Source organism: Tursiops truncatus, chromosome 11, assembly GCF_011762595.2.
Source record: "Tursiops truncatus isolate mTurTru1 chromosome 11, mTurTru1.mat.Y, whole genome shotgun sequence".
Classification (NCBI taxonomy): Eukaryota; Metazoa; Chordata; class Mammalia; order Artiodactyla; family Delphinidae; genus Tursiops; species Tursiops truncatus.
Genome location: NC_047044.1, coordinates 24,417,763 through 24,430,750, shown reverse-complemented (window position 1 = coordinate 24,430,750; position 12,988 = coordinate 24,417,763). Strand labels below are relative to the sequence as shown.

The window sequence follows — 12,988 nt, the reverse complement described above, 5'->3', positions numbered from 1 at the left end:
ATGAAGGAAGAGAGCGTGTTCAGGTCACCGTTTTATCCTTGGTACCAGCACATTGCCTGACACAGAGGAGGAGCTCAGATGAATGTTTGTTGAATGAATCCATGGCCTTCTACCTTTTGTCTCCTTTTTAAGTCTCTCTTCTGATTCCCTCCTTTGAAAATTCTCCTTCTTTCTTCATTTATTCTGTTGCCTCTCTTCTTTTCCCTTTCTTCTTATCTTCTTCCTCTGTTTGCTCCATTTCCCACTCATTCTCCTCCGCTCCCTGTCCCAACCCCTTCCTGCCATTATTCTGTTCTCCTTCCAGGAGGTGACTTCTCTCAGAGGATTGGTCTGCCCTCCTCTTTCTTTCTTCTGCCTGTGGTTGAACCCCTGAATTATCTGTTTCATTAGGTAACTCCCATATAGAAAATGAGGTGGGGGAGACATGTGGGTGTCTACTTTCCTATTTCACCCCATTTACAGAGTGTGTATGACGTGTGAGGGATTTGGTAATAATTACTGTAATAATTGTTTTCTCAGAGATTTGCTAATCTGGCTCTGCCTATTCTCGGTTGTTGAGTGCAGCTTTGCAGATGGAATTTGACAGCCATAGTTCTCAAACTTTGATCGGTATCAGTATCACTTGGGAACTTCTTAAAAATTCTTATCATACTTCGACTAGCCTGGACCTTCCTGGTCTTCATTAGCTTACCAGGAGATTTTGATACACGTCAAAACTTGAGGACCACTGGTTAGAGGTCTCTGGCTATCTAACACTTTCAGTGGCTTGAAGTCATGTTTTTGACACATCCTGTCTTAAAATGCTTTTCCCTTTTTAAAAACTTTTATTATGTAGAATTTCAAATATAGAGAGGTGAAATAAGTCACTGAGTATGCATCATCCAGTACCAATAATTATGAATATTTTGTTAATCTTATTTCATCTCTCCTGACAACACTTTCTTTTTTCCCGGAGTGTTTTAAAGCAGACATTATGTCATTTCACCAGCAAATACCTCAGCATATACACGTGTATGTGTTGTGTGTGTATGTGTTGTGTGTTGGTCTATCTATCTAACAGATAAGGTTTTGTTTTCTTTTTATAAAACCACCATGTTACTGTTATTACACCTTACAAAATAAGTAAAAAATTCCTGTGTCCCTGATTGTATTAAAAATGTCTTAAGTTGGTTTGTTCCAATCAGGATCCAAACGTTCCCACACATTTTATTTTCTTATGTGTCTCTTAAGTCTCTCTCTGTAACCTGTAGCAGTTCCCCCTCTCCTTACTCCCGAAGAAATTGAATTATCCCCCTGTAGGATTTCCCACATACTGGATTTGGCTGTTTCTATTCTTGTGGTGTTGATTAACTTGTTTCTCTACCTGGTAATTAGATCTACCAGGTTGCTTGTATTCAGGTGATACATTTTCAAAAAGTATTCTTGCCAGCATCTTATATTTTTTGGGCGAGCATACTTCATGCATACTCCCTATTGCATTGCATCAGGAGCCATGCAATGCCTGGTTGTCCCACTTGTTATGATGTAAAGATTTACCGGTGAGTTCAGGTGTTGTCAGCTTGACTCTTTTCCCAGGTTGGTTTCCCCAGAAGCAGATTCTGAGACAAGGAGTTGAGTGTAGTAGTTATTTGGAATGTGATCCAGGGAAGCAGGGTGGTGGGGTGAAATGAGACAGAGAAGGAAAGGAAGCGAATACAAGGTACAGGAAGTTCATGAGAAGGCTGCTGTTGTGGGTACAGGGCTTATTCCCACGAGGGACCTCTAGGAGACTGTATAGAACATGCCTCAGAGAACTGGGAGGTTGTGGTATTTGTACCTTTATCTGTCATTGGTTGAAGGCTACTGGAGGAGGGGTAAGTAAGCCATGAGGGGCTTCTAACTTCTGTCATTCCATCTGCATTTATTCTATTGATACCTTAAATGAAGAACTTACTTCATCGACTGTTTGGTTACTCTGGTTATTTTTGATTATGTGGTAGATTCTATATTTGCTAAATATTTTGTAAAAGTAATTTAAAGCCTTAGATGATCTGTTCTTCCGGGGAAGATTTATGCTTGCTTTTACCAGATGCATGAAGGCACTACTACTCCAGGGTCCCATTATTCCAATTTGAGAGATTAAGATAATTTAAAGCTGAGATGCTCTTTCTTCGACCTATTTTCAGTTACTCTGACTCCTAGGATGTGGCCCCTTTTGGCTTTTCACCCTTGGTGGACCCTGGATACCAGTCTCTGTTGCTGTGTTCTCCTGGACTCTCTTCCCAAGATCCGGAGGTTACTTCCTTCCCAAGATCCTGACTCTGTATTGAAATTAGCATCTTAGCTTGCAGATGAAAAAAAAAAGTGTATTTTTCCAGTTTCCTAGCCAGCAGAATGTTTCCAGATTATCTGTTACTGGAAGCAAAAGGTCCAATGATTACTTTTTTAAAAAAAGTCTATTTCTTATTCAATTTTATTATTTTGTTTACTAGTTACTTCTGGGAGACTATTGTTTTATATTCTTCAATTATAAATGGGCTAAATACAATTCATTATACTGATCCTTTGTTAAAATGTTTTATTTCTAAAGAACTAATCAATATTAGAGCACAGTCCATTTGTAAATTTGAAAACATCTACATTTATGTCATGAGCAGTTGTCCCCATTTAGACATATAAATTTTTATAACTTTTACAACAATGTTATTCTCATTATCATATTGGCCCATAAAACACAAAATTCAAGTCATTTTTTGTATGTTAATTATGATAATCTGCTTCAAGATGTTTATTTATTCATCTGTTTATTAAATAATTCATTGTCTAATTGGAATTACTGAATAATTTTTAGACTAGGAAACTAGCATTGCCATATACATTTTTATTATTTATATTCTAATTCAAGCCAGACTTCTCTGACATTTGTCTAAATTTACTGTTATTTGCTGAGTGCTTTTCAGTGGACTTTCTATAGAATATATAGAAAGACCGATCTCTTTACCATAATATAACCTTGCTGATAATCAAGCTTTTTGAGTTGGTTTGTTGTATTCCAAGCTGCTTTTATTTGTTTATTTATTTATTTATTTTTAGGAGTGATGGATAGGTTTATTATCTTGATTGTATTTCAAACTCAAGTGTACAGTTGAATATAGTGTTCAGTTTATTTAATGTATTTATTTAAATAGATCTTTACTGGAGTATAATTGCTTCATAATACTGTGTTAAAAATGTGGAACGCTTCACGAATTTGCATGTCATCCTTGCGCAGGGGCCAGGCTAATCTTCTCTGTATCGTTCCAATTTTAGTATATGTGCTGCCAAAGCGAGCACTACAAGATGCTTTTAAATTGACTTATATAAAGACAAAATGTAATTATGTGGAAGAAATAATTTGTTGTTCAACTTCTAAGTGTTGAATCATTTCTAAAATCATGGGTGAAAAGATAACTAGCGTAATGTTCTTTATGATTATGATTCACTGTTATATTTCCATTTTTCTCTTTCATCCTTTTATTTTCTCTGGTCCTTCCTTCTCTTTGTTCCTCTCTCTCTCCTACTCTCTCCTCCTCCTCTTCCTATTTTTCCTCTTTTTATTCTCCTCCTTTTCCTTTTTCTCTTCCCTCCCTTCCTCTCTCCCTCCCTCCCTTCCTCCCTCTCACCCTCCCTCCCTCCTCCCCTTCCTTCCTTCCTTCCTTCTTTCCTCTCTTTCTTTCTTTCTCTCTATTTTTCAGATACACCTTTAAGGAAAGGGACTAGTGAATCCCTTGGGGCTCCAAAAGGGAGTGTGGAAACTCTTCCAATATTAAAGGTATTGCAAAATATTTTAGAAAATATAGTTAAAAACATGAATTTTAATTTTCAAATAATATTAAATTTGTAAATGTATAATGGTTAATTATAGAAGTAATTTTGAATATTTAATATCTGAGAAATTATGGTTTCTGTATACATTGAGAACTATATGGACATTTTTCTACGTTTTGTTTTTACTTTAGAAAAAAATCTAATCAGCTCCAAAAATAAGCTAGATAAAGCATCTTAGGAGGATTTATAGTTACATTACTATTGATATTTTGAATGTGTTGTGATTCATAGACTTACAGAGCAGAGATGTCCTACTTAGCATTTACCTCTGACAGATCAAATTAGTTACTACCTGCTAAAAATGCACCTAGAACAGTCCCTGGCATGTGGCAAGTTCTCACTGAATGTTAGCTTAAGAGAAGATAGAAGATGAGGGAGACAAATGGCCATTCTTCTTTTTGATGATAGTTTTCTTACTATATTTGAATTCTTTTTGTACATCATGGATTGTGTTGACCTGTATAGCTGAATGGGAGCCTAGGGAATTGTCTCATATATGTAATAAACATTTATTTACAGGCAAGAACTAGAATAGCATTTTGCAAACTCTGTCCTATGTGATGCTAGTACTACCCTTCAGAAAAGGATGCCAGGGTCAAGTAACCCTGGCTGACTTGAATTAAACACAATAGTTTCCTTACTGTATGACTTCTCAGGGGCATTAATTTACTCATGAGTACTGTGGTTTTCCAAGAAGGAGATATAGAATACCATATGTTCCATTATTGAAAATAAAACTCATTTTACCTACTTAGGATGCTAATGTTCATGGACTACAGTTGAAAAATACTTTTCTAGAGAGGAAGCCAGTGATCTATATTTTGGTTTACCTGATTAATTAAAAAACTATAATTTTAACTTACAAAAGTTGTGTTAACATTTGAGGGCATTTCAAGGTACTAAAACATGAAGAAAAAATTCTGTAATTTCACTATATGGACCTAAACATTATCATTTTCTATATTTTCTACTAGTCTTTTTCACAATTAAAAAAAATATTTATTTATTTATTTTATTTTTGGCTGCGTTGGGTCTTTTGTTGCTGCATGTGGGCTTTTATGTAGCTGCGGCGAGCGGGGGCTACTCGCTTTGTTGCAGTGCGCGGGCTTCTCATCGCGGTGGCTTCTCTTGTTGCGGAGCACGGGCTCTATGCCTGCAGGCTTCAGTAGTTGCAGCACATGTGCTCAGTAGTTGTGGTTCACGGGCTCTAGAGCACAGGCTCAGTAGTTGTGGTGCATGGGCTTTGTTGCTCTGCGGCATGTGGGATCTTCCCGGGCCAGGGCTCGAACCTGTGTCCCCTGAACTGACAGGCAGATTCTTAACTACAGAGCCACCAGGGAAGCCCTCTTTTTCACAATTTTTTTTATTACTGCTGTTTTATTAAGTTTGTATGTAAAGTTTAGTCTAATACAAAACACAATAATCTGTTTTCTTTCATTAATTCAACAAGTCTCTATCGAGAGCCTGCTCTATGGCATGCATTGATTTAGGCTCTGAGAAGACATATTTTTAACATAGTAACATTCTAATGTTTTTTCTTAACATGAATCCACCAGCACTTTTTCCTGTTGCTAAATGTTAATCCTCATGATTACTATGTTTTCTCTGAAAAATTGATTTGAAACATATGACATACAATTATAAAGAATATTATAATGAAGAGTCATTCCCCCATCACTCTTTTAAGAAATGAAACATAGCTAGTACAGTTGAAACTCAACTCCTCCACTAACTGTTCCTGCTCACATTGTCTTTCCCCCTACCTAGGAGTAACTGCTCTTCTAAAGAGTGATGATAAATTTCAGGCATTTTAGTATTTTTATTACATATGTTTGTATCCTTAAGCAGTAGAGTACTGTTTTTAAATTTATGTAAATGGTGTCATACACTGTGTATTCTTCTGCAGCTCATTTTTTAATCTCAGTACTGTGTTTGTGAGATTGACTCAAGTTGATTTGTGTAGTCATAGTGATCATTTTCACTACTACATTCTACTTGATCAGGGTTGCACAGTAAATGGATTTGAACTTAGGTGTGTTTCCTTCAAAGTTCAGGCATTTAGCCACTATGCTATGCTGCCTCTTGATTAAAAAAAAAAAGTGTCTTCAGGATATTTGTATAAAGTATTTTCTTCTAATACATAAAAAATGCAAGTCCTAAGAAATTGGGGACAAATAAAATATCCTGAATGTACCAGAGGACTGGGGGAGCATTCTGAATTTACTTTCTTGAATGTAATGTTCATCTTCTAATAATAGGTTTCAGAGAATGCAGTTTTGAGTTCTTTATGCTGTATTGTGTCTTCTAAAGAGAGAGAGCTGAGAAGTCTTAAATTGGGAACAGAGAATGTTTGAACTGCATAAGAGATTGAGGGGGCATAAAAGCTGTCTGCCAATGGTTTTTCCAGGGATCATTTACAGTGCTTGCTAAATATGTAGCTTCCTATTTCCCATTCTAGACGTATTGAATCATAATTTCAAGTGTGAGGTTCTTAAAAGTTTATAATTCAGGTGTGAGGTTCTTAACCGTTTGCCAGGTAGATTCTTAGGGAAACAAGAATGTAAGAATTACTGGCTTAGCGGACTAGCACTTATTCTTTGAAGCTTCATAGGGCAGGAATAGGAATACTAGTAGGTGTTACAAAGTGCTAGGTTTTGGCTTGGATGGAAACATTCTGGCAATTAAAAGCACTAAATGAAATGGATTTCTTAGAAGATGACCATGAAGAAACTGAAAACCATTTATGAACTATTGCTACTGTGTTTAAATTAGAAAAATGCACCCTTTCCTTGATATGATTTATTGCCCTCTGCTGGGAAATTATCAACATAAATATAGAAGTCTATGATGACTCCTGTGCCATACACTACCTGCTCAGCTGTACTGGGGCATGTGGTAGGTGGAATAAGGGTGATTCATTGGTGTGGTCTAAGGGCATAGCAGTTGGTATTGGGAGACTTGGAGTTGAATCCTGACTTTAATGTTGACTGTGTGATCTTGAATAAACTATTTAATCTGTTTGAATATAAGTGTCCTCATCTGTCAAATTATAACAATAGTATCTATTCTACTGGTAGTATTTAAGTGATACAGTTCAAATGAGCTGTTGGTAACATTGTGGAAACCAGTAACCGGCACATGGTGGCAACTCAGTTTTTCCCTTATGTTTCGCAAAGGGCACTAAATCTCAACCTAGAGTCTCAGACCTATTTGGAAGGGAGTGAAGTGGGGAAGAGTGAGAATTTATTGTAAGGAGAGTCCAAAATCCATATGCTCACCTAGCAGAGTCTGCAGGTGGGATAAATTTTATATCTTGCATGTATACGTGCAACTATTTAAAACATATATAAGGTGCTATTGTGATTATATTTTTAAAAAACTTACTTTAAAGTTTTACTGAATACATAGCTATTTTTGACAAATGGGTTATAAAGTTTTAATAATTAATAAGTACCTCATAGGATTATGGTAATTTAAAAATTAGTCCATATAAAGCATTTAGCCCAATACTTGGAACGTGTTTTAATTCAGTATTAGCTGTGATGATGACAAAGATGATGGTGGTGATGATGATGACAGTGTTAGAATGTGGGTATGTGTGTGGGGTCTTTGAAGCTCCTTGGTGTTAAGAGGTATCCTTAGAGGCTTCTGTTTGTGGCAAAATGGAAAACTAGATGACCTGAAAACCCTCTTCCTACAAAACACCTAGAAATTTTGGACAGAATTGAGCAAATATCCTTAAGTACACCACAGAGCTCACAAGAAAGTAAGGTAAATTCCAGGGGCCAAAATAGAAAGGGGAACTGAAAACCAAAATGGTAAGTTTATGAATAGATGCTGCAGTAGGTTGATGGGCTCAGTTACAAAGAAACTTAGATTAACAACCATTTAGGGACAAGAGATGAGCCTTGGGCACATGAAGGATGGGGCTTGGAACTCAGACTCACACATTTAGTCAGAGCCTACAAGACTCATCTTAGTAAACCGTCGACCAGAAAAATATCTGCCTATTTGGTAGGGAGGTTTCTCAGTTTGAGGTTTCTCAGTTTGGGTACTGAAAGTGGAGTAAACGGGAGAAAGTCTCTCTTCCTAATAATTTGGACCTGCCCTCATGTAGGTCCGTTTTTCAAATTTACACTATTTGGGTTGTGATTCTCCCTGAGCCTGTGATTCTTTTTTTTTTTTTTTTAATTAAAAAAATTTTATTGAAGTATAGTTGATTTACAATGTTGTGTTAATTTATGCTGTATTGCAAAGTGATTCATTATGCATATACATATTCTTTTTCATATTTTTTTCCATTATGGTTTATCACAGGACATTGAATATAGTTCCCTGTGCTATACGGTAGGAGCTTGTTGTTTATGAGCCAGTGATTCTTGAATGGAGATTCATGTCTATATATATATATTTAATGTGTGTAATCAAGTTATGTATATTCCAGAATGCAAGTATGAGTTGACATTAGAAAATCTGTAATGCAGTACACCACATTAGCAGATGAAAAGGAGAAAATAACAACCACCTCACTAGATAAAGAGCTGCAACAAAAGCATTTGACGAAATTCAACAACCACCTTTTAAAAAATAACTCTTAACAAGTTAGGAATAGAAGAGAACTTCTGTATCCCAGGAAGGGTATCATTCAAGACCTTTAATGACTGTTACACTTATGGTAAAAGATGAAAAGCAGTCCCTTTATATCGATGTAACAACTTAAAGATATCTGTCATTCTTCTGATCAAAATGTCCTAGGGGCCTTAGACAGCTGTGTGAAAAAAGAAGAGCAGAAGGAAAGGTATAAGGACTGTAAAGGAAGTATCAGACTAGTATAATACATTGCACACTTTTAGTAATAGCAATCTAAATGTCCATCAGCAGAAGAGTGGATAAGTGAATTGTGATGTAGTCCTCAGCACAACACCATTTCATCGTAGCAGTGAAGGTGAGTGAGCTAAAGTGGGCTTGAACTAGAATCAGCCTGGCATCATTGCCATCCACGTCTAGAGTCACCTTCACACTACAGGGGGAAAACCTGGAACTACATTTCCCACCATCTCATTTCCATACGGTTCTAGGTTAGTCTTCCAGTGAGGGGCATTTGCATGAATTTGTAATACACAAGGGAAGAGAGAGTTCTTATTCTGCAGTGGCGGATGGAAGAAGTTAATTGACCAGCCTCGCTGAGCAGGCCCTTGCAATTCACTTGCTTCAGCGTGGTAGACACTTGAGGTTGTCACCTGCCTCCTGTATTCTTAGATTCCTGTAAATTCATCACTGGCAGCTTTCTTGATCTTTGCTCTCCCAGGCCTTCCAGCAGTGATGGACACTTCTAGTTCTGTGCATTAAATCCCTTTCTGCTTGCAATACCTCGAGTTGCTCTGTGTTCCTAACTAAACCCTGACTGACACACTGAGTTGCAGGAGAAGATTTCAGTGACATATGGTTGAGTGAAAAAAGCGAACTGCAGAATTTTACAAGAGAATTAAAAATATGCAAAGTGATATTGTATATTGTTAATGGACACATACACATGTAGTAAAAGTTTAAAAACATGCAAAAGAATGGTTAAAAACCAAATTCAAGGACAGTGACTACCTCTAGGGGCAGAGAAGAGGAGAGTCACTATAAACAGTTATACAGGGGATTTCAGTGATCTGCATGTATGTGTTTGCTTTATTTCCTAAACATTTTCTGAAGAAAAAATGCAAAATTAGAAAGTTTGAACAAAGCTGGTTGCTCTTTATGTTATTCTCTGTATTTGTCTCTCTGTGAGGATAATTATAATAGAAGTTATTTAGTTTTTGAAAATCACAATGTAGACCATTGGATTTGATGGCCTCCAAGTCTAGATTTCCAGCTCAGAGATTCCAAAAAAATTAACTTTCAAAATAAAGTATGTGAAAATGACAAATTATGAGTTAGATTTTTAAGATTTACCTGTACATTTGGTACCATCAGGATTTTGAAAACCATAAAAGGAAGTTATATACATGTTTTTGAAAAGTTTAATTAATATTTGGAAAAATGATGAACTGTATTTATTATTTTACCTTTATTAATAGTATTGCACGTTTAATCAAAAGCAAATATACTTAGTAAGAAATATGTCATTGATCTTGGATAGGCTATTTAAATTTGTTATTTGGTTTTGAATTATTGTTAAAAAGTTGGGAAGTGTTGTATATGATTTTCCCTTAAATTTAATTTTTCTGTTTTGTTTATAAAATTCCTTTAGAAAAAACCTGAGGAACAGTTATTTTTGGCCTATGAACTTCTTGAAAAAGCCATTGGTGGGATAAATTTGAATTGCATGTTAACTGCTTTGCCAAATGGATCATCAGTGGTTGACCATTGCTATGCCACGGTGAGAATGAGAAACTCTTACATTAGGTTTATTTTACTTAACTAGGAAGAGGGCTGGCGTTGCAAATAGGTAAGTAAAGCACGGTTTGTGGTGGCTTCCCTCTCATAGGCCAGAAATATATTCCCTTTTTCCCAGAAGAAATCAAGGAGTGTGAGGAGTCTTTGAATCTGTCACTGAAGAGGCTGCTGGTGAACTTGAAAAGCAGATTTCTTAGTGTGTAAGCCAGATTGCAAAGAGTTGAGAAGTGAGCAGACTTTAATGGCTAAGAGTAAAGTGATAACCTGAATGATAATAAGACAGAGCTGGTTTTAGTATGTTTTGATAACCATATGCCTTTTTAATTTTTACTTCAATTCTGCCGAAGCACACCCACGGTATAGATGCAGACATGTGCAAACCAGTCACACCGAATAGTTTCATAATGGATTTGCATCTTGAACTAATTCAAGCCCAGCACCGAATGGCCGTTGTGCTTCTTGACCAATTGCAAGGTAGTAGCCATCAAAGCAAATAACTTGTTCTGAATCAGTTTTAAGACAAGTTCAAGTACAGAATCAATTTAATTTGTAAACAGTGTTGTTGTTGACTAGGTGTTTTCCAGATAAATGTCATTATTTTATTTTTTCTTACTTCTCTGATAAATATCAATAGATATGTTTCATTATTTCTTTACACCTTGCATAGCAAATCAGTAAACTTCTAAAAAATTAAATTGCTTGAGTTATAGTAAATTATTGATATTTTATTAATTTAATGAAGCAAACATTTATTGAGTCTCTATCAAATCTAGGAACTATATTAAGCTTGGTCCAAATAAGACACAGCCTTTAATTTTGAGCTTCTAGATAAGTAAGCCAACTATAATAGTCAAGGTTAATTAATGCAATAGAAGTGGGCTCAGAGTGTTTGATATGGGCACACAGAAGAGTATAACAGTCAAGAAAGTCAGGGATGGCTTCTTGGAAGAAGTGATAGTTGACCAGAAGGCTATCTTTATCTTCATAAATATCTTTATGAAGAAAATTGAGAAGGAGGCAGTCATTTTGAATGGAGAAAGCAACTTTTAGTAAGGTGGAAGCAAACAATTATATGGTGAAGTCTAGAAACTGCTGGAATTTTCTTATGGCTGCAGTAAAGAGCACACATGGGAGATTGACACAGATAAGCCTAGAGAGGTAGATCACGGATCTTGAAGGGTTAAATCGTTTATATTTTCTCTTGGAAGCTATTGAAAAATTTAGAAAGACATCTCTGACAGCAGTGTGAGAGGACAGATGAGTTGGATCTAAGTTGTTTTTGCCTCATTATTTAGGTAAAGAGGTCAAAACATTAAAAAAAAATGCCGATAGTAATTCTAGTGTGCATATAGAAACACAACTACTCAAGTTTCAGGATAAGATTTAAAATATTATTAGGTCTAAAAATCTCTTCTGTTTGAGGTTAAATTTTGATAAAGCCAAGTTACTCCTGGCATGATTATATAGTCAATATTCATTTAACTGCCACTTCCTCATTTTAAATTACTGAGTAATTATAGAATAGAACTGAGTGTTCCAGCCTAACATGACTTCTGATCTCTGTCGAATACATTCAGATGTCCCATCATATATACAGCTAAACAAATTTAATCAAATGCTGGTTAATTAAATAATTTTTGAGTGCAGACTTTTTCTCCTCAGCTTTATTAAGATATAATTGACATACCACATTATGTAAGTTCAAGGTGTACAACGTGTAGATTTGATACACTAACATATTGCAAAATGATTACTGTCATAGTGTTAGCTAACAGCTCAAGCATGTCACATAATTCCCGTTTCTTTTTCTGTGGTGAGAACATTCAAGATTTACTCACTTTGCAACTTACAAGTGTCTACTACAGTATTATTAACTATGATCCATGCTGTACATTAGGTCCCCAGAACTTATTCATCTTATGTACCCTTTGACCAATATCTCTCCATTTTCCCACTTCCTCAGCCCCTGGTAACCACCATTCTACTCTCTGTTTCTATGAGTTTGGGTTTTTTAGATTCCACATATAAGTGATGCCATACAGTATTTGTCTTTCTCTGTGTAACTTATTTCACCTGACATAATGCCCTCAAAGTCCATGCATATTAGTGCAAATGTCTTTCTCCTGACTGAATAATATTCCACTGTGTGTGTGTGTGTGTGTGTGTGTCACATCTTCTTTATACGTTCACCCACTGATGGATATTTAGGTTGTTGCCATATCTTAGCTATTGTGAATAATGCTGCAATGAACATGGGACTGTAGATATCGCTAAGATCTTGTTTTTATTTCCTTTGGAGATATACCCAGAAGTAGATTTCTGGATCATATAGTAGTTCTATTTTTAATTTTTTGAGAAACCTCCATAGTGTTTTCCATAGTGGCTTAGCCAATTTACATTCCTACAAATAGTGTATAAGGGTATCCTTTAATCCACAGCCTCGCCAATGTTTATTATCTTTTGTCTTTTTTGATGATAGCCATTTTAATAGGCGTGAGGTAATATCTTATTGTGGTTTTGATTTGCATTTCCCTGATGATTAGTGATGTTAAGCATCTTTTCATGTACTAGTAGGCCATTTGTATATTTTCTTTGGAAAAATGTCTATTTAGTTCCTCTGTCCACTTTTTTTTTTTTTTGCGGTACGCTGGCCTCTCACTGTTGTGGCCTCTCCCGTTGTGGAGCACAGGCTCCGGATGCGCAGGCTCAGCTGCCATGGCTCATGGGCCCAGCCGCTCTGCGGCATGTGGGATCTTTC

At 36.1% G+C, this 12,988-nt stretch overlaps 1 protein-coding gene and 1 non-coding gene across 3 annotated transcripts in view; one reads left to right on the top strand and one right to left on the bottom strand.

Annotated features, from left to right (window-relative positions):
* Positions 1-12,988, top strand: part of CFAP54 (cilia and flagella associated protein 54) — a 301,722-nt gene that overhangs the window by 50,766 nt on the left and 237,968 nt on the right. For both annotated transcript variants that reach the window (XM_073788328.1, XM_019952057.3), the window contains exons 15-17: positions 3,714-3,790; positions 10,085-10,213; positions 10,578-10,704. In XM_073788328.1, coding sequence (XP_073644429.1) covers positions 3,714-3,790; positions 10,085-10,213; positions 10,578-10,704 — 333 coding nt within the window. The remainder of the gene's footprint in view (positions 1-3,713; positions 3,791-10,084; positions 10,214-10,577; positions 10,705-12,988) is intronic.
* LOC117314392 (U6 spliceosomal RNA) lies at positions 3,206-3,312 on the bottom strand. Its single transcript, XR_004529139.1, has one exon. It is a non-coding gene; the product is annotated as a U6 spliceosomal RNA (small nuclear RNA).